Below are 22,657 nucleotides of genomic sequence, written 5' to 3'. Positions count from 1 at the left end.
AAATCGGATAAATTTGTTGTCGGTGATTACGGCAGATTATATGGTATAATGAATGACTTAGTAGATAATAGTTGCTGAGCACATATGCTATTTATTTTTAACACATCAGGCCAATCTTAGCCGTTGTAGCGCTAGGTTTGATCTTTGAACCAAACTTTTTTTTAACATTTTTATTAATGACTTGACCAAAAATTTAGCAAAAGCCCAGTAGTACATTATTTTTCGATGATACTTCTACTTTTATATTTATCTTCCTTCAGACTTGACACTATTGCTTAGTCAACAGAACTTGCTAAAAGTTTTTAAAACTGCTTATTACCAGACAGGACAGAAGACAGAAGACATCTTTACACATAACAACGTAAAAGAAAATAGCGTAAGCCCTGAAGATAACCTAGTGTACCTTGATCGTAAGCTAAACAATAATAAAATAAAATAAAATGGCTGTAATTAACTTTTTTTTGTTCTTTCTTCTGGGTTATATTTCTATAAAAATAATAATTTTAACTTAAAATGAAAAGTTCAACATAAGACTGTGAAATTAAGGGGTAGATATATTAATAGAGAGATTGGGTGAGTGAGTGAGAGGGGAGTTGTGGCTGTGTTACATCTGAGCCGGCAACACTGCTAAAAAAGTGTTTCCCAGGTGAGTTTCAAGAGTTAGTCCAATTTCTTCTCATGCAATGTGTGAACGTGCTTTCTCTAGAGGCTAATCTCAGGTAATAATAATTAGTGGTATTGTCTTTGAATGAACTTTGCGAGAAAACTAGTATCTATGTGTGTATTTGTATGACCAATACTCTGATTGAATCGTGGATTTTTTTTAAACACTAATCAATTGTTGGAATTATGTTAACAGATCAAACCATATTAATAAACACTCACAATTGGTGGATATTGTCAAGATTGGTCGCCACCAGATAACATCTAAGAGCAAATGGCAAAATAACCTACCTTATCAGGTACAACATTCTTCAATCTTCCAAGTAAGTTGACATAAAAAAAAATCTGTATATTCTAGAGCAGCGGTTCCCAATCTTTTAATATGTCTTGGACGAGGGTCGTTTGAAAAGTCCGTGCAAAAATAAAAACTACTTAATTTTTTGGGGTAAACCTTTTTTATTTTTCAGCATAGTCTCCTTTTAGGCTTATACACTTCGTCCAACGCTGCTCTAGTTTGTTGATCCCTTCCGAATAATAGGATTTGTCCAAGTCTGAAAAATAGCCATTCGTTTCTGCAATCACCTCCTCGTTTGAATAAAATCTTTTTTTTTCCCGCCAGCCATTTCTTCATATTGGGGAACAAATAGTAGTCCGAGGGAGCCAAGTCTGGAGAATAGAGGGGATGTGAAACGAGTTAGAACCCTACTTCCATTAATTTTGCGACCACAACTGCTGAGGTGTGAGCTGGTGCGTTGTCGTGATGGAAAAGGACTTTTTTGTGGGCCAATCGTGGGCGTTTTTCTTGCAGCTCGGTTTTCAATAACGATGAATAATATGCACCCGTAATAGTTTTACCCTTTTCCAGATAGTCGATGAGGATTATTCCTTGCGAATCCCAAAAGACAGTCGCCATAATCTTTCCGGCCGAAGGAACGGTCTTCGCCATTTTTGGCGCAGATTGCCCCTTGGTAACCCATTGTTTAGATTGTTCTTTGGTCTCAGGAGTGTGTAGTGATGTATCCATGTTTCATCCACAGTGACGAAACGACGCTTAAAGTCCTGCGGATTCTTCTGGAACAGCTGCAAACCGTCCTTGCCAACACTTCACACGATTTCGCTTTTTGGTCAAGCGTGAGCAATCGCGGCACACCCATCTTGCGGATAGCTTTGTCATGTCCCAAATGTTGATGCAAAATATTATGTACCCGTTCATTCGAGATGCCCACAGCACTAGCAATCTCACGCACCTTCACCTCTTCTGTCATCCATCACCATATCGTGGATTTTATCAATGATTTCTGGAGTAGTAACCTCAACAACAGGGCGTCCAGAACGTTCAGCGTCACTTTTTGCCCATATGGCCACTCCAGAAAATTTTGAAACCACTTATAAACTGTTCTAATCGAAGGTGCAGAGTCACCATAATGTTTATCAAGCTTCTCTTTAGTCTCCTGAGGCGTTTTGCCTTTCATAAAGTAGTGTTTAATCAACACACGAAATTCTTTTTCGTCCATTTTTTGAAAATCACTCGACTTTCTCGATTCAAACGAATGCCAAACACAAAGAAATCGACCGATCTGGCTGAAACTTAGTGTGTGTTCTGCCAAGAGATGCTACTAACTAAACATAACCTCGATATGCGCCAGTGGTCCTATCTCTCTGACTTTGCACGGACTTTTCAAACGACCCTCGTAAAGAACATATACATATGATATGTTGCTATTAAAAAAATCATGTAAGAATAGGTAAACATTTCAAACCAATAACTATTGCAGGGGTTATTATTGAAACAGGAAAGCGTTAATAAAGGAGAAGTAAATTATATGCCGGCCATGTGTAATATTAGTCCAAACTAAAGCAACATTTTTCGAATTTTTACATTTTCCGACATAATAACTTCTTTTTTTGCGAACCCCTAAACAATCTTTCGCGTACCCCAGTTTGGGAACCTCTGTTCTAGAGAATTGATTTGCCCTTGACATCCTCTCCTGGCCAGGGATCAAAAAAAAGAGCAGTACAGTTGGCAACCTTAATCCCAATCCCTAAGAGGCTTTGGATTCCCACACAGAGAACCCTAGGTTTGATTGAGTCCAACTAAGCTGCCCTTTGATTTTTCTCAATCCTTGAAGCCACTTGCAATTAGTCTGTATCAAATTTGTATCTTTTTAAATCAAGGATTTTTTTGTTGTTGTTGTCGTTGAGACAAAAAAAAAAAGTTTCAAATAATGCAGTCTTACATAAAAAATACTTATATCTTGGTACAAAGAAAACTTCGAAATAAAAATATCTTTGACTCGGTTAAGCCTTCAAGTTAAGCACCATTGCGTGTGCTTAGTGTGTCCAATGATTGGAGTGGCTGAAGGAAGTGAAATAGTTCGATTTAAAATGTGAAATAATTGTTTTATTTTAATTTTTTTAAAATATATAAATAAAAAACATTGTTTACAACAAAAAGCTTTTTTAAGCTTTTTTTTTTTTTGTGTGTGTGTTCATTTTAAGACGGCTCAAATGCATCTCATTTTTAAACGTTTAATCTGAGCAAAAAATGGTAGAGGAAAAATTTGTTGCCCGTCACCTCTAGTTTCAGAATATGTGACTTGATTTTAGATTCGTGCCCGCATACGCGGCTGACGCGCGACCAAAAGTGAGGGTTCGCAGTTGGGTCCCCCATTTTCATATACACGGTTTTAAAGAGTATAAAAAGTTATGAAAGAAACCGGAATATTGCCAAGGCAGTAAAGCTAGTATTTTTCTGAATATCGGGAAATAAGTCGTTTTCCGAGTGATTTTCTAAGAAAAATCAAATGTTTAAGAGCTTTAAATGTTCTCAAGCATACACAAAATGAATAAAAATTAATTTTACATCTTTTACAAACAAGGTTTAATCATTATTTGGTAATTTTGGGAGAGTTTATTTATTTTATTTATTTCCAAGCTTATAGGTAAATACCTTTAGCAGGGAGTTGTAACAGTAATATACAAATAGTAAAAAATAAAAGTAAATAAATGAAAAATACAAAATACAATAATAAAATAAAATAAAGTAAAATAGATAAATCAAATAACATTTCAATAATATAGTAATAAAATAAAGAAAACTATTCCTTGTGAGGTAGAAAAGTGGAAAAACTAAAACATAATCATTGACATATGTACATAAGTGAAAAATATCTTAATTATTTAGGCATAAATTACTCAACAGTTATCACTCTAAGAGCAAAGAACTTCTGAGCTTCAGAGCTTGGTACATAAAACTGTAAATGTCATTAATTTGGTGTACACTATTTATATTTAACAATTTGAGAAGGTTATCATTTTTAGATGCATTTAAAGAATAGTATGAGTTGAGAAAATGACTTCTGATGGGTAACAGTGAGGTACATTCAAAGAGGAAATGAAGAACTGAATCTGGAGAAAAAGAGTTACAGATGAGACAAAGATTGTTTTCGTCAAATTCATAATAGGTGTCATTAATATAGAATCTTGCCTTGGATAAATTGCACAGCCTTAATTGCACTACCACTCTCACTTTTTTAATATTTACTTTCCAATCCAGATATGGCTCTGGTAATCCGAGAATTTTGGGAGAGTTGCGTTTAATTACCAAAAAAAAAAATGGAAATCTGACACATATTTAAGTGATTAATATCTCTCAAGTAAAGGATCAAACTTATTGCTAAATTTATCAAATAATGCACTTTACTCAACTTGTGAAGCTTGTACGTACTGTGTGCCTTCAAAGGTGCCGCCTCTGTCTCGCAAGCCAGGTTAGCCAGGAGGTTATCAACTGTTCTCGTTATCTGAGGAGGTTGCCTTTGAAGGCACACAGTACATGCTTCACAAGTTGAGTAAAGCGCATTATTTGATAAATTAAGGAATAAGTTTGATCCTTTACACGATAGATATTGATCACTTAAATATGGGGCAGGAGGTTTCCAATGTTTTTGGTAATTAAACGCAACTCTCTCAAAATTATCAAATAATTATTAACTCTCCTGGTTTGTAGCAGATGTAAAATTCATTTTTAGCCATTTTGTGTATGCTTGAGAACATCTAAAGCTCTTAACATTTGATTTTTCTTAGAAAAATCACTCGGAAAACTGACTTATTTCTCGATACTAAGAAAAATACTAGCTTTACTGCCTTGGCAATATTTTTAGTAGAAAGGGGGATGGAAAAATACATAAAAATGATCTATCGCGTGCTCTTCTTTCTCTTTGATAACAAGTTAAAAAGTTGAAATATGATTAATAAATACCAGATTTTGAAATGGCCTAGCACCTTTACTTTCGAAGATATCGAATTGCGGTTTCCGGTTTCGTTCATAACTTTTTATACTCTTTAAAACTGTGTATATGAAAATGGGGGTCAACTGCGAACCCTCACATTTGGTCGCGCGTCAGCCGCGAATGCGGGCACGAATCTAAAATCAAGTCACATATTCTGAAACTAGAGGTGACGGGCAACAAAGGTTTCCTCTACCATTTTTTTGCTCAGATTAACCGTTTAAGCATGAAATGCATTTGAGCCGTCTTAAAATGAACACCCTGTATAAGTCTGGCTCACAATTTGTCAGGCTTTAAAAGTACACAAGGAGAAGTACAATTTTTTGACTTCTCTGGCCACTGCCGAACAATGAACATCTCTTTTTTTAAAAAAAATATTATTCTTATATCACAGAATATTTAAAGCATATACACCTTAAGGAAATTATACGAATGGAAGACAATTTGGTATACATATTAACTGTTAACTGCATACAAAATAATCCTGACTAAATGGTACTGAGTGATCCCAATCCTTCAGGATTTTAATCACTTCCTTGCCAGGACTTTTTGTAAAAGCGTCTATATCATTCTGCATGAACATTTTATAATTTTTCTTCAGACGTGATGTATCTGCTGATGTATCTAGTAGTACTCTGTAATCAAAGCATAATTCATTGAATTTAATTTAATTTTTTTTTGTTTTGACCTTTTTTATTTCGTTAAATATTCATTATTGGATATACAGTTTACACTGTAATACGAGGTCTGTAAATTAAGTATTGAGACTGATTTTTTAAAAAAATTTATTCAAAAAGAATTACAATTCTATATTGTCACCTCCTACAAGGTTTCTACCTCAAGGTCAAACGGTCAATCAAAAATTACCGAGAGGTTCTTGAAAAACTTCACAAAAGGGTCATTCATGTGAGACCAAACATCAAGAACAAGAGAGGGTGTTGCATCACGATAATGCTCCTTGTCACACAGCAATTTCAATAAACCAGAGTTTTTGGCCAGTAAAAAAATCATTCCTGTGGCTCCTCACAGCCTCCCTTATTCGCCTGACTTGCGAGTCCTTGTGCCTTTTTTTTCTCTTCCCGATGTTGAAAAATCACCTCAGGGTGAACTCATTTTGGGGGCAGTCGAAAAACATTCAAACGGCTGTGGTAACCGACCAGCTGAAGGCTATTCCCAGTATCGGGAGTTCGAGCACTGCAGCTATGAGGAGTGGGAGAAACGTCTCCACCAGCAGCGCTGTGTAGCTTCAGAAGGAAGTTATTTTTGAAGGTGACAATATAGAATTGTAATTCTTTTTGAATAAAATTTTTTTTAAAAAAATCAATCTCATTACTTAATTTACAGACCTCGTATTTTACCGAGTCAGAAAAATGGATTTTAGGAAATAATCAGTGGTTTTAGCGTATGTATAAATTGTACAAATACAAATGGGCACAAAATTCCTTTAGGAGACCCTAAATCGTAGTTTAGCGACCATACATGTTTTAAAACACCCTAAATGGCAGCAAAGTTATTCCGCTTTAATGACTGGTTTCTTAACGATTTTGTGAAATCTATAAACTGGTTCCATCAGTTTTCAGTATAAATAGTACAAAGCGAGTATCTAATCAAATTTAAAGAAAATGTGACATCGTTAAATTTCATTAAAACTCTTCCACTAATTTTTACTTTTCAATAAAATTTAATTCTAATAGAAGAGTAGTAATAGTAGACTATAAATTGACCAACATTTTATACAGTTCTAAATATTACGAAGCAAGATTTAGTTTTAATCGAAATTTGAATAGTTCAGAAAAAATTGAAATCGTTGAACTTTCAACATCTCATTGTACAATCACAAGAAAATTCAGATTCGTGTATTAGACTGATTTCTTGTAATATGTTTTGTTGGACATAAAAATGAATTTAATTGGTCATTCACAATTCTTTCTAACTTTCGTGATGTCCAACCCTCGGCTCAGAACTACAATTCGATGTCGAAACAAGCTCTCCCCAGGAACTGTGGCATGTCCACTTGCGATATTTCTGGGTAACTTTCCGGAAAACTTTGTTTTCAATGCTTTTTCAAAGCAAAACCACTGAAAGTTTGTTCTTAATTTTCCCATTAATTTTGACGTCAAACTTGTTGACTGGTTTGTCTATGAGGGTCGTTTGAAAAGTCCGTGCAAAGTCAGAGAGATAGCACTACTGGCGCGTATCGAGGTTATGTTTAGTTAGTAGCATCTCTTGGAAGTACACACACCAAGTTTCAGCCAGATCGGTCCTATTTCTTTGTGTTTGGCATTCGTTTGAATCGAGGAAGTCGAGTGATTTTTCAAAAAAATGGACGAAAAAGAATTTCGTGTGTTGATTAAACACTACTTTATGAAAGGCAAAACGCCTCAGGAGACTAAAGAGAAGCTTGATAAACATTATGGTGACTCTGCATCTTCGATTAGAACAGTTTATAAGTGGTTTCAAAATTTTCGGAGTGGCCATATGGGCACAAGTGACGCTGAACGTTCTGGACGCCCTGTTGAGGTTACTACTCCAGAAATCATTGATAAAATCCATGATATGGTGATGGATGACAGAAGAGTGAAAAGGTGCGTGAGATTGCTAGTGCTGTGGGCATCTCGAATGAACGGGTACATAATATTTTGCATCAACATTTGGACATGACAAAGCTATGCGCAAGATGGATGCCGCGATTGCTCACGCTTGACCAAAAACGAAATCGTGTGAAGTGTTGCAAGGACGGTTTGCAGCTGTTCCAGAAGAATCCGCAGGACTTAAAGCGTCGTTTCGTCACTGTGGATGAAACATGGATACATCACTACACTCCTGAGACCGAAGAACAATCTAAACAATGGGTTACCAAGGGGGAATCTGCGCCAAAAAAGGCGAAGACCGTTCCTTCGGCCGGAAAGATTATGGTGACTGTCTTTTCCATCACGACAACGCACCAGCTCACACCTCAGCAGTTGTGGTCGCAAAATTAATGGAAATAGGGTTCCAACTCGTTTCACATCCCCTCTATTCTCCAGACTTGGCTCCCTCGGACTACTATTTGTTCCCCAATATGAAGAAATGGCTGGCGGGAAAAAGATTTTATTCAAACGAGGAGGTGATTACAGAAACGAATGGCTATTTTTCAGACTTGGACAAATCCTATTATTCGGAAGGGATCAACAAACTAGAGCAGCGTTGGACGAAGTGTATAAGCCTAAAAGGAGACTATGTTGAAAAATAAAAAAGGTTTACCCCAAAAAATTAAGTAGTTTTTATTTTTGCACGGACTTTTCAAACGACCCTCGTATATCTGAAACCAGTTGTACTTAACCAAAATTTATCACAAAGGAATACTTTTATTTAAAAAATAAGGTAAGTAGGAGAATGTGATATTTAATTAAAAAAAAAAAAAAAAAAAAAAAAAAAAAAAAACCACTTACTTAAGTGCTTTAACCTGTTGTGCGGTAGGTACTTCAATTTCAAAATTCCCCACAAATGCTACATTTAACGAAGAACATTCCATTCCATGTACAGTGGCACTGCTGTTACGCCATCCTCGACCTTCATAGATAAGTCCATTGCCGCCTAATAGGAAATTATAGGAAATATCATCGAACGCGCCGGCCATCTGATAGGCTTGAACGTTCCTCACTGCTATACTACATCCGTCCGCCGTAAAACAACCTTTTGAACCTGTATGACTAATCACCACGTACAATGGTGGTAGGTACTTGAGTTTTTGCATCGTTTTCTTTGGTGCAAGTGCATACCATTGAGCTCGATTCCTATATATATGCGTAAATGAAGGAGGTAGATCATCGTCGTTTTCTTTTTGATGTCCTACAAAATACCAAATTACTACAGTAGTACAATAAGAAAAAACAACAGCTGATCACTGTTAATTAATTATAGCAATTCATGTTTACCATAAGTAATAACTAATATCACAGAAACGCATATAGCACAGATGACGACAATAAGTAGGCAAATATATTCATTTCGAAATTTTCTGCTCTCTGTAAAACAAAACAAAAGTATAAAATTTTTAGTTACAAGTAAATTTAATATAGATTAACTGTACTTTTTAGGAAATTGTGGTTGTCCTAGTTTTTCATGAAAACCTACCCTCAAGAAAATTTGCATGAAAAGGAATTTGAATAAAAAACAAAAAAAAAAAAAACGTTTAAGGTCTTGAAGCTTCTTGAAAACTGCGAACAAAAAATTCACGACTGTGGTCAACTGATCTTTTCTGTTAACTCCGAATTTTAGCTACAATTTAATTTTCAGTTCGATTACACAGATGATAACGCCGTAGAATCTGGTAAAATCGTGTGTATTGTATTGTATTAGGACCCTTTTCTGGTCCTAGAACGTATTTTCATTATTAAAAAGTTTTCAAATAAAAGTTTTAAGTTTTTTTCTGAAAGTAGTTAAAAGTACTCTTAAGCTTAAAAAAACAATAATAATAAGGCGCGTCATAAACAAGAGGTTATAGGTACTTGGGAGCCTTTTTAGGTGCATTTAAGAAACAGTTTTAAAACCTCCAAACTGTAAGTCACGTTGTTCGGCGTATAATTTATTTTAGTTAAATTTTCTGCCGCGCCAGTTGGAGAGGGGGAAGCGCTGGTGTTGATGTGTTAGAGTTGATTATCAGCTGGACTGAAGTATTGATTGTAATTGGTCATCTTGTTTCTCTATTAAATATTATAAAATATAATCATATTTTATTGGTTGTTCTCATTTTGTTGTCTTTATACTGAAATACCGGTCTTCTAACGCTGAACCAGTGCACCGGTAATAGAGTAAAAAAGGAACGGTAAAGAGACGTAATTTCAAACCTCCTAGCTCCCCTAACACACGTAATGTCTAATATCATTCAAATGTTGCAAAGGAATCAGCCCCTTATGCTGCAGCCAACTTCAAAAACAAAAAAAAAGGCAATTCAAAAGAAACACTCAAAGCGACGAAAAGGTTATCATCCAGTAACACGATAATTACCTCCTACACTGGAGTCAGCACGACTAAATTACTCTCTCAGGACATACGTTGGGGCCCATGTATTTGCGGTAAGCCATTTTACGAAAATATATTAGTTTACCTTTTTTACCATTATATGAGTTTGTTAAATATTAATAAAAATATTAGCGGTTATCTGCTATGAGTGCTGGCTGGGTATACCTCAAAATGTATACCAATTCTAACCGCACTGCGTGCAGTCAGGGGATGTAGCTACCATATTTCGATTCGGAAGTGGTTTGTCGTGCAAGTAAATAACCCGTAGTAAGACAAAAACTTACAAAAAAAAACGTACACTCTCTCTCTCCTTGCTTAGCTTAGACAGTGTTAGCTAATTTTCAGTTAATAAAATTACTGGCGGCTACATAAATAAAGCTGGCTATATTTCTTCTGTAACGATCGCTTTAGTTTTGGTGCAAATTTTAATTTTCTTAGAGCACCATATTCTACGAGGGCATACAGCTGTTCCTTATTTAATTACAGTATTTCCTTATTTAATCCAGATGCCAGCCAAATCATTCTTTTTTGCCCCTTCCGCAATGACTTACTTCATTCTGGCCAAAAGATCGTCCAGACTTTGGAGAAAAAAAACAACACATGCGAATCACAGTTGGCCATCGATGTTCAGGCAATAATAGACTGCGAAAAACTAGGTTAAGGCTACAGCGTCAGAATAGAGAATGAAACGTCATCCACTGTAAGACTTTTAAACACAAAGCATTAACTCTAGAATTAATCCAGACCTGCAGAATACTTGATGAGCTTAAAAAGCATTCAAGATTCCCAAACCGTCGAGTCTTCATCAAAATCAATAAGATAATAAATTTAAATAGTATAATAACAAATTACACGCATGTAGTTTTTTTTTTTTACCCTTACTATTCTGGCTTAGAAGCGGAACTTGTTCCAAGTTAGGCCCGTCGGGTGGATTTCCTTCTCTCCTCTGATGAGCTCTTATATTTTCATTAAACTCTCGTATAATTTCTGAAATCATATTTTTTTTTAATCATTAGATCAGTGTAAACATAAATCATCATCTAATGAATATTTATGGATTCTATAATCGATAAGTTAACTCGATGATAAGAATGCGAGACTGTATTTGGAATTAGTAATACGCGAATGTAAGAATACAATACATGCAACATCATTACTATTGTTAGTTTTTGTTAAGTCGATTAATTTTTGATGTATTTATATACAGGGTGTCCCAAGCTATATGGATACAGGGTGTCCCAAGCTATATGAATAACGACTTTTTCTCGGAAACTAAGATAGCTAGAAAAAAACTAAAAAATACGTGTTCCCTTAGTTTTTTGTTAGGAATCCAAATTTAATTTGTAAATTTTTTTCGGTGCTTCCAGAAGCGAGATACAGGCACCAACTTCATTTTTTTTAAATGGGGAGGGGTGGTTTTTATTTCAAAAATAGATTCCTACATTTTTTTTAAGAAAAATTTACTTGAACGGTTTTTTTCTGTGAGCGATATTTTAGAAGTTATGAATGAAAACATGATTCTTATAAGGAATGTCAAAATGATAATATTATAACGGTTTTTTGATTGAATAAGAAGCAAAGTACTATTTTATTATAAATTTTACTCCTCATTAATATTACAGATCATGCTCGAAATGGCTTCCACCATTAGAGATGCATAGACATGCACTTTCCTGCCAATTGCCCCTTACTGTCAAAGAAATAGATTCGGCTTTTACCGACTTACAGGTATCTATTATTCTCTGCTTTAGTTCATCTACAGATGCAATTCCGGCTTGATTCTGATACACCTAGATTTAGAAATGCTTTTAGGTTAGCAGAAATAAGGAAAGAAAGAAAAAAGTTATGAATAATCACCTTGTTTTCAGGTATCCCCAAAGGAAATAGTCCATAGGTGTCAAATCCGGTGAACGAGTTGGCCACTGAATCGTCCCCCGTGTCGATATAATACTCCCATCAAATTGCCTATCGAAAAATCTCTTTACATGCCTGGTGGTGTGTATCGACACAGGGGGCGATTCAGTGATACCTCTCTCACCGGATTTGACACCTGTGGACTATTTCCTTTGGGGATACCTGAAAACAAGGTGATTATTCATAACTTTTTTCTTTCTTTCCTTATTTCTGCTAACCTAAAAGCATTTCTAAATCTAGGTGTATCAGAATCAAGCCGGAATTGCATCTGTAGATGAACTAAAGCAGAGAATAATAGATACCTGTAACTCGGTTAAAGCCGAATCTATTTCTTTGACAGTATGGGGCAATTGGCAGGAAAGTGCATGTCTATGCATCTCTAATGGTGGAAGCCATTTCGAGCATGATCTGTAATATTAATGAGGAGTAAAATTTATAATAAAATAGTACTTTGCTTCTTATTCAATCAAAAAACCGTTATAATATTATCATTTTGACATTTCTTATAAGAATCATGTTTTCATTCATAACTTCTAAAATATCGCTCACAGAAAAAAACCGTTCAAGTAAATTTTTCTTAAAAAAAATGTAGGAATCTATTTTTGAAATAAAAACTACACCTCCCCATTTATAAAAAATGAAGTTGGTGCCTGTATCTCGCTTCTGGAAGCACCGAAAAAAATTTACAAATTAAATTTGGATTCCTAACAAAAAAACTAAGGGATCACGTATTTTTTAGTTTTTTTCTAGCCATCTTAGTTTCCGAGAAAAAGTCGTTATCCATATAGCTTGGGACACCCTGTATATGTATAAAACAAAAACAAAAACTCCTGAGAAAGAAGTTTCAAATAAAAGTGATAAGCATTTAATGGCGAAAATGTATAAGACGGGTTGAAGAAATTTTTTTTTTAAGAAAACCACAACAGTTAGGTAAACAGAAAAGAAAGTCAATCTATTGCATTACAGCTGACCCAAGAAGGCGAAAATTTCAAGCTAATTGCAGCAAAAAGTATGTGAGTTAATATAAACTTGGACTAAAAATCCATTAACTCGTTTGCTATAAAACTAGAAATCTATGGAAAACTTAAAGGAATCCAGGAGTTACGCAAGGAAGTTATTTTTAGAATAGGCCACTGATAATTGTGTAGACTGTGACTATTAATAAAAAATATAGTCAATTTTTCTCAAGTAATTCGTATACATACTCGAATTATTAGCAAAAAAAATGGGTCAACACTTCCACAGTTTTCTATCCACAAGAAACTAAGTCAACGCAGACTTTTCATCCATTAATGAACAAATCTCAGTGAAGTCAGAGAGAAAACTGTTTCAGGCTTCAGTATCAACAGCATTTCAGCCATATTTTTTTTTTTTCAAAAAGCCCAATAACTTTTTCGCTGGCATTGAAAAAGCACAGTAACTGTTCTCTAATTTCTACTGATCATAGCATACATAATTATTGTACTTGTTCTTGCGTGCTACCCGTTATCTACTTAATAATGGATATTCCCACGAATTTACTAATATTTACTCCGTCATAATAATATTATGCCCTAATATTCCTAGAAGACTGAAGCTCTGCTGGATACAAGGCCAACTTCCTTCAAGATAAAACCCCCAACTACACAAGTTATACAGGGAACTACTTGCGCAGGGAGACATCGCCCATGTTCTCATTACAAGGTTACATTTTGTCTTGTCACTGTCGTCTCTTTTTTTTTGACACTAAATTCATATTACGCCTGTCTTTTTTTGGTTGCTAACTTATCTTTAAAGTGGTTATGGTGCAAGCTTTCAAGTATGTTTTTTTATAAAAATGATCTTTTATAACAAAGACGACTAAAAATTTAATAAATCCATTTTTTTGTCGCTCTTTCAAGTGTTTTTTTGATAAATTTAAAATCAACATAATAATTTACCATTTTCTAAAGTAAGAAATCAATAGAATGGATGGTTCTACCAGCTAGTGGAGTTTTTGAAAAACTTATAAACTTGATAAAACCACTTTTGAAGCTTTGCAAATCTGGTAGCTGCAGTTAAGAGAATCAAAAGATTTTCATTTACACACACACAAAAAAATGTCCCTTACCTGCAGCTGCAACAGGTTCTGCAATTAAATTAGCCCCAATGACAGCAGCCCTTTCAATTGCAGCTAGATTTGACAGACTACTAGCAGTTGCAGATTGTGCTAATTCTTCATCTGCTGTAATTTCAATTACATTTTCTACATTCACAGTACCATGATAGATATTTCTATTTCCTAATTGGGTTTCGTCACATTCTCTTAATTGTACTTGCCCGACAGAAACTTGTGTTTCAACTTTGACGCCAGATTCTTCTTCAGAGTCCGCTATTTGGTCATCACAAACTGGAACCAATGCGTTTTCACTGGTTACCTGATGGTTGTTTACATCTGCTGCTTCCATTATTTTAATGTTTTATTCTTGAATCACATAGCAAGAAAAAGGTAAATCTTCATCTTATGGAGCAAGATTGATTTATAAACAAAAAATTGTCTTCCTCAATTCCCATTCCAACGATCAATATTGCCCCAGTTCTGAAGGCACAAAAGTTAACCTCATAGTTATCAATTCACTTAAAAAGAAGTTAAATTACACTGTTATCAAATCTTAGGTTTTTATGGACACTCACTTTGAATACTACTGATAACCTTCGCATTTCATACATCACTCTCAAACTGGGTAATGCTGATCACAGATGGAGCTGAATATAACAAAATAATATAGCAGCTCCACCCCACCGCCGTTTTCAAGGTTAAATTTCGTTGTTTCTCCACAATCTGTCGTGGGAGGGATAACTCACTATCTGGGGAGTGGCTAGTCATAACAGCCATTAACAGCTGATTATTTCTTTGAACATTTGAAATATTAAAGTGCATTATAAGGCCTGCAGTGTTAGATAATTTCATTTCTTCATTTTTAAACAAATTATGGCATATATTAAAACTGTCCTGTAGGACAGTTGTATAAGGGTTGATCATCAAAAACTGCACGAAAAAGCGTAACGTTGAAAAACACCCAACTTTGACAATTTTTTTCTCTTTTTCTATAAAAGATAAAATTCCCAAATTTTCTTTATAATATAGGGCAAACCCTCCTTTATAACTGTAATTTTTTTTGCAACAACCTAGATCTGATAAGATTTTGAGAAAAAAAAGATGCTGAAAATGAGCAAAAACGGCATTTTCAAAAATTGTTCTTCTTGTTGTTACCTTTTTTTGTAAACAACGTAGCGCCTAAACGCGTGAACCGATTTTCATGAATGAGGTGCAATTCGAGTCGGAATTTTATGTAGATGTGCCTTTTTTGGGGGGTCTCGACGCTGTACATCGAATGGGAGAGGAGTTAGCCCCCCTTTGTGTAAGGCCCCCTCCAAAAATTATTATCACTAATTACTCTTGTAAATCTTAGCCCGATTTTTTGATAAAATTTGGTAGGATGTATAGGGTTAGGGCTCCCCTACGTAACATTAAAGCGACGATCTGCTCATACACTTGTTAAGGGGAAGTATAGCAATCGTTTCAAATTATCGAAACGTGAACCGATTTTAATGGAATGAAGTGTCATTAGAATCGAAATTTTTGTACAGATTTGCACTTTAAAAGTCTCGACGCTATGCCTCATAAGGAGGGGAGTTTGCCCCCACCCAAGTTAGACCCTTTCTAAAACTATTGTTACCAATAATTTCTATAACGCTTAGTCCGATTTTGATAAAATTTAGCACGAAGAAGTGGTTAATTAAAACTGTCCCTTATACTTAACTTTTCAACCCTTATACTTAACTTTTTAAACTGTAAGTTTTTGTTAAGGAGTCTAATAAACTAGGAAGATGTTACATCTATAAAGGGGAGCCAACTATTTAATTAAAATGCTTGGAACTAATAGTAAAAATACAATAAATTTCAATTAATCTTTTTTGTCCATTTTCACAGTATTTATTTAAGGCGTGTCACAACATCTGAAGTCACAAACTTCGGGAGCCTTTTTTTTAGTATTCTATCGGCCTCCGGTGATAGAACTGTAAGGAGCTGCTAGGATGAGACAATCAGCAGCTAGATTTGAATCCAGGTTTTTCTCATCGCTTTGGAATCCAGAAAACGCTAACCACCGAGCCTCTTTTTAAGTGTTGCCCTACCTCGATAATTTGCCTTTTGGAAATAGTTCATTAATCAGGAAGAGCTAGTTTTAGTCATTAACAAAAAATTATTACAAACGAAATTTGTAAAAACCATTTCTTCATTGAGCGATTCCTCAAATGGGATGTTTTCAGCGAAAACAGGAAATCGAAAATTTTACATTATCGTAATACTTCCGGTTACCAAGGAAGTAAAAAAGTAATCTTGTAAATTGCGTGAAGTGATAAGACGCAAGAGTGTATTTTTTTTTATTTATTCATTATGAATTGTTTTTTGTATGTATTTGTATTTAAACAGACAGACTTACTTCTGTTTGCTTACATGCAAGAAAAAATGTATTTTAGAAAAATTTGTTAATATTTTGAAAATTGTTCGTAAATATTCTGAAAGGGTTCACATGTTTTTCATTTTGACAGTATTGAAATCCGATTGATGACGTATATAAACAATAATTACTTATTTGTTCATTGTTATTTCTCTGATAACATTGTGCGTTTCCACATTTTCGGCATCAAAGGAAATGTATGATAATTTTTATAATGAGCATTAACCTCATTTCAGAACAATTCAGGGACTCCGAGTAATGTATGGTATTTTGGAGAAAATTCATTGAATTTTATCAGGCGCATGTTTCCTGACCGGTTTCCCGTACTTACATCCATCAACGAAGGTTCATCCTCTGATAAATAAGATGAAAAATACCGAAACCGGTTAGGAGTACAAATAATAACATGCGATTTTATCTCCAGCATTTTGGACCTAACCAAACATTTTCAAAAAGAAAAAAATCATTGAATTGGAATAGTACAGAAGAAACACACAGAATAATGTTGAACGTAATTATTAACCGAAGATATTACAACGGAAGACTCTCCTAGCTTAGATTGAAAACAGCAGAAGAAGAAATAATGTTCATTATGTTGAGTGAGATGGAATACAATATTAAAACTGTCCGGTAGGACAGTTGTATAAGGGTTGACCATCAAAAACTGCACGAAAAAGCGTAACGTTGAAAAACACCCAACTTTGACAATTTTTTTCTATTTTTCTATAAAAGATAAAATTCCCAAATTTTCTTTATAATATAGGGCAAATCCTCCTTTATAATTTTTGTAGAAACTTGCATAGATTTGGTGGCCACATCTAAGAATGGGTCGAATTAGTTTTGAAATTGTCAAAATTCATTTCCTTTAAGAAGAGTTTTGTTTTGAAGAAAAGATGAATGAATGATGCTGCATCATAGCAATGAGGGATGGGGCTTTTAACTGATAACTGACAAGGAAAAAATATATATATATATTTTTTTCGTTCGTACTTATTGCATATCATATTTCAATAATTTCTTTATTTAAATACAAAAAATATGAATATATTATACAATATAATTGCGCAGCTGGAGATCAATCTTTAAACATAACAAAATTTTATCGTGATGTTATTTAATTTTGATGAAGTCAGAAAGTTATTTTATTGATTTTAAAAGAAAGTTTGTTCTAAAAAAAAGGTAAACACTGGTTTTGATTTGATCAGACTTATAATTCGTCTGTTGAGAGTAAGTGAGACTTACGTTACCCAAAAACTCATTTAGCCCATTTAGCTTGCCAAAGAAAAAGACAAAAACTACTGCCAAGATAAATGGTTATAAATCTACAACCAGGAACCTTTCAAGATTTTCGACAGTAAGAAGTAATCAAACAATAATTTCAAAAAACGAAACCTAAGATCATCCACAATCATTCTACGATGACTGGAGGTCCCTAGAACCTTAACTTCCCACACAACCTAAAGAGCTGAAGAAGAAAGATCTGATGGTTCGTTTTCTTTTTTCACTATAAAATAGAGAAGGGATCAGACATTCAACAATTATAACGCAGATATCCCTTAGCATCTCAGCTGTTTTGGGGTGTAGTGGAAGCGTTTGGAGGCAGTCGGGTCTTGAATTTCAGCCGTTCTTGATGCCCTAAACACACACTCGGATTGAGACAAAAACTGATCATTTTGGAGATCGATCAAATAACTTGTTCTACTTTCTGCCCTTTTTTCCCCACTTCCGGAGCTGTTTCAAACCTTCAGCATGATTTGAACTTTTTTGTTTTGTCGTAATTATAATAGCGAAGAGTCTTTTTCTCATACCATTCCCAATCCTGGATGATGGCATCAGAGGAATCAAAATGGTCTAGAGACGACAAGCTGAGTTGGAAAGAGTGATAGATTTGATCGTTGCACTCTTTTTACGGTGATAGTACACATAGCCGTTACAGATCAAATCGTGATCTGAACAACGCAACAGCGACTCTTCTGTTTTTTTCGTAAAACTTGTCCTCAATATATGGAGCAATGTTTATGTCCGCTTGCGTTTTAAAATTCAATGACTTCAAGTTGTGTATGTAGTTAGCAAAAAACATCGATCACTAGCTGTTGAAGTTGCTCTGCTGCACAAGAAATAGGAGTTATGGCTTTCTGTAATGTTCAAAGACCTTTTCTACAGCAGCTGTACTGTGATTGCAGAGTTAATATACACAAATCTCTTCCTTCTCTCTGGGATTACCGAGCGTAGAGCGAACATGATGATAGATAGCGCTGTATATTTCCGAGTTAGGTGAACGAAGATCGTGTCTGAACTTCAAGAACAACTCTTAAAACAATATCTATGTAAGACGCAGAATGCAAAAAAAAAAAATAGTATCTTCATGAAAGATTCTTTCTTTGCTTCTTCAGAGAGTATTTGCTGATGTAACTTGTTTTCGGAAGCTTCCTTACTTAATTTAAGTCCTTTTCTTAGAAAAAAAAAAAACTCAATGTTATCTTCATCTTCAGAGGTGGCCATGTACATGATAGCCGGACATTTTAGATATTTTACAAGTTCATACTTTTTAGATCCATTTGGTTTGGACTGTGCAGGATAGTGCTGGAAGAGAGCTTGTAGACTGGACAGATGGCAGCACAGGGACTGGTGAAGGTCTCCACAACTACAAGAGCTACAGCACTGGCATTTAATCCTCTATTAACCACTTGGTACTTTGGATCCAGGTTCTTATTCACGATTTATAAACATCCTCTCTTCTTCCATGAGGATTCTCTCTTAGACGTGACAAAGGCTATAGGAATTCCAGCTCCAGGAACATGTCTTCCACAACCTCAAAAAATCAGACTGCTGGGTGTACTATGATGTAGCAGAACTTGCTTGATTCACCAAAAAAAAAAATAGTAAATCTGAAGCACTGGCAGCAGTAGCTAGACATCCACGTTTATTTCGACCTTTAGGCGTCCTAGAATTCCAAAATCATCACTTGCTGGAGAATAGCAAAACCAAAGATGAGCCCAATTCATGTTTGGTACAGTCCAATACAGTGTCTGTCCCCCACGTAGGTATCGCCACTCCAGGTCACATGCACCGCAAGGACTCTTTCTGTTTCGAGCCAAACAATGCCTCCCAAAGTGATTGATGCGAGCAGATTTTCAAGCACACGAACTTTCTTATTAACTTCTGATGGGGGCACCAACTGGTACCTTTCTATTTCAACGAAAGAGTTGCGAGGCTGCGATCTGCGCTTCAATCTGAACAAACTATCTCCTGCTTGAATAATTTCTTGAAAAATGAAATAAAATAATTTATAAAATATAAACTCAAAAAATTATGCGTTCAACATTAACAGATGTTCGTTCTCTTTATAATCTTCTATAGTTGTAAAACACTTTTTCATGCTCGCAATATTAACTAGATGAATATTGTTGTGTGGAAGTAAATTTATGGATAGAACGGATATATCCTCTATTCTCCAAAAATGTTGTATTTCTATTTTTAATCGAAAGGTTCGAGCCGTCCTTCTCCATGAAATCCAGCTCAAACACCTTTGATCTTCTGGAATATATGTCTTTGTTCCCAGTACTCACTTCTGTGAAATTAGAGTTAAGCACTCCCAAATTCCCGCTTTGGTTCTCAGAGAAGACACCTTGAAAGCACGAACTATAAACGAACAGCAAACCAAAGTAGGCACTTTTTTTTTCATTTACCCAGAAATACCTAAATTAAACGAAATAATTTTGGAAAGAAATAAAAATGTTCATTTTCAGGAAACTAAGCGATGTACGAGCGTTGGAACCTCTAAGAGAAACTGCTCTACAACAGAAGATATATCCTGAGTGGGAGGTAAGGATGTTAAAAGAAGCATGGGACACTATTGAGAGATTAGAGCTGGCTACTGGCTCCCCTCCTCTCTTTCTGGAACTTCCCAGGTAAACTTAGTTCTCTTTTATTGATCGAAAAGGAGCCACATTGAAATGGTCTTAAACAAGTTGGCGACGTGGCATAGGTGGTAAGCCATACGCTTCTCGGAAAATCTGGGTAGCCCCCAGCTGTTAGAAAGGAAAATAATAGAACAATCCTCTTGGCGGAACTTTCTTCAGAATATTGAGGGAGGTAATTTAAGGGTAGCTCCCATTTTTCCACCTGAAAAAGTACCCTAACAGTATCTGGATGAGTTGTTTCAATATTGGAAAGATGTTCTGCAGGGTCTCAAAACAGGATTAGTGGGAGCCGCCCATTAAAAGTGGTATACCTCTGCAAAAAAATAATAATAGATGAAAATCAAAAATCTTCTCTATAAGAATTTACAAGCCGATCCAGACGCTTTAAAAAGCCTTGTATGAAATGAAACAGAATGAGTGCATGTGGTGCATGTGACTTGGAGGGGCAAAACCTATGATGGGGCCTTCACAATGCAATTGCATTAAAACACGTGTGGGCTACAAATAGATCCTGTAACACTCCAAGAACAGTTGATTTGGGACCACAGGATGCCTAAAGATCATGGTCAACTTGGATGAAGCGCTGTTAATGCTGGTGCTACAGAATTATCAAATTTTTTCGAGAGGAAAAAAAAAAAACAATTTCTGTACAACCTTAGTAAAAATTCTTCAGTCGAAATGTTGCTGGTACAGAGAAAGACATGGTCCTGGAGCTGGAAGCCGTACAGCCTTTGCGATATCTCAAGGAATTGAATCGTTCAAAGGAAAAAAGCAAAAATTCTGGAAAAAGCTAACCCTGAAACAAAGAAAACAGGCTACTAACAGTAGCTCTAATGCTAGTTCTATAGCACAAATTACTGTCGATACCTTCCAACAGTTTCTTGCACCAAAAAACTGCCCTAATCTACTAGCATCCTTCAAATGCTTTCCTGCTCAAAAAAGTTCCTGAACTAAACTGTTCAAAATAGTACAGAAATACAAAACTGTCTAAAATTTTAGCAATGATGCGCAATGCAACCTTCCGTACGATGAAGGTTAGAAAACAAAAAGTTCTGTCCAAAAGCAAACTGTAGAAAACTAAGCAACAAGAGTCTGTAAACAAGTTTACACAGTAAATACTCTCTTTATATATAAAAAATATTAATAATTATAATAAAAAACATTATAAAGTCGCAATACCACAATTTATTAGCTAATAAAACGCTGGAGAAATGACTTTTTTTGTTTATGTGTGGCAAACTTAACGTTGAGAAATAATGGCCCAATTTAAATTAATTTATGTGAGAAACAAAGTTTTCAAATTGATGAGCATTCTGATCTAAGCATCCACCGGGGCATCTGAAGCTGCTCTCACTAAAACAGTTTTTAGAAAACTTTCTTTCAAAATTTCAGTATACTTTCCCTATCGATAGCTAACTTACAATTCATCAACGGTGACAGGCTTTATATTCTGTACGTTTATTCTTAAAGAATAAACTCTTAAAGAAGAATATCTGGATGATCGCAGAGGGAGTCACCAATACGCTACACCGAAGCAATACTTTTCTGCATCCTGGGTTCTCGATTAAGGGAAGTTATTACATCAAAATGGTCTTCCAAGTATTTACAAATAGATTCCTGCAATGGCATATACAGTTTCTCAATTCTGAATGAATTTTTACATGCCCCCTCCTAATAAATGTTCAAATGTGGCGGTTAATTTGTACCATTTAATTGAAATTTAACGCTTCAAATTATTCGTCTTGCAATTCTGCGGCGTTGTTTTTTATGTACCCCGTAATACTTTCGACATAAAGCTATCTCAAAATATTTAATTTTAAATTGGACAATAATTTCTCAACCATTAAGTGTGCAATAAAAATTTTAAAAAATCTCTTTTTACTAGCTAATAATATGTGTAAAAAAAAAATTAACGTTTTCCAAGTTAGAAAAAACGTGTTACAATTAAATACTTATAGTTACATTATCACAGACAAAATCTTCTTTAGAGAACGGACTCCAATGTGGCCAAGTGATTAATATCTCAATCAATGCTTCACCAGGGCTTTCACTGGCGGCAATCTGTTTCTGCATGAACATTTTAAAATTTGCATCTAATTTACCAGAAGCCACACCATTTTCCAGTATTAGCCTGCAAATCCAACAGAACAAAATTAATAGGGACAATAGTATACCCTTTACATTCTGTAGAATAGAAAGTTGCCTCTAAGTATTGGGCATGGTCGGAAGACATTCGGAGCATTCCTTTGTATACTTATTATTTCACAATTAATTTTTTGGATGCTATTAGTATGTTAGCTGGCACACATTTTCTCCACCTTCTAGTATTAAAAACATTTATTTAATGATCTGATTCTCACTATTGTTGGTTCATTGTTTAATCTGA

The 22,657-nt window shown here is 35.0% G+C and overlaps 1 protein-coding gene across 1 annotated transcript in view; it reads right to left on the bottom strand.

The window, feature by feature from the left end:
- Window positions 1–5,124: 5,124 nt before the first annotated feature.
- The window catches only part of LOC141448502 (uncharacterized), a 26,837-nt gene continuing 9,304 nt past the window's right edge, over window positions 5,125–22,657 (bottom strand). Inside the window, exons 5-10 of the mRNA XM_074116880.1 lie at window positions 22,219–22,402; window positions 13,957–14,302; window positions 10,830–10,940; window positions 8,867–8,956; window positions 8,381–8,780; window positions 5,125–5,584 (exon numbers count right to left, since the gene is read on the bottom strand). Coding sequence (XP_073972981.1) covers window positions 5,413–5,584; window positions 8,381–8,780; window positions 8,867–8,956; window positions 10,830–10,940; window positions 13,957–14,302; window positions 22,219–22,402 — 1,303 coding nt within the window. The 3' untranslated portion in view covers window positions 5,125–5,412. The remainder of the gene's footprint in view (window positions 5,585–8,380; window positions 8,781–8,866; window positions 8,957–10,829; window positions 10,941–13,956; window positions 14,303–22,218; window positions 22,403–22,657) is intronic.

This window comes from Rhodnius prolixus, unplaced genomic scaffold (assembly GCF_049639745.1).
Source record: "Rhodnius prolixus isolate KJV_2025 unplaced genomic scaffold, Rpr scaffold_2, whole genome shotgun sequence".
NCBI classification, from domain to species: Eukaryota; Metazoa; Arthropoda; class Insecta; order Hemiptera; family Reduviidae; genus Rhodnius; species Rhodnius prolixus.
This window is presented reverse-complemented; position numbering and strand designations above follow the sequence as displayed.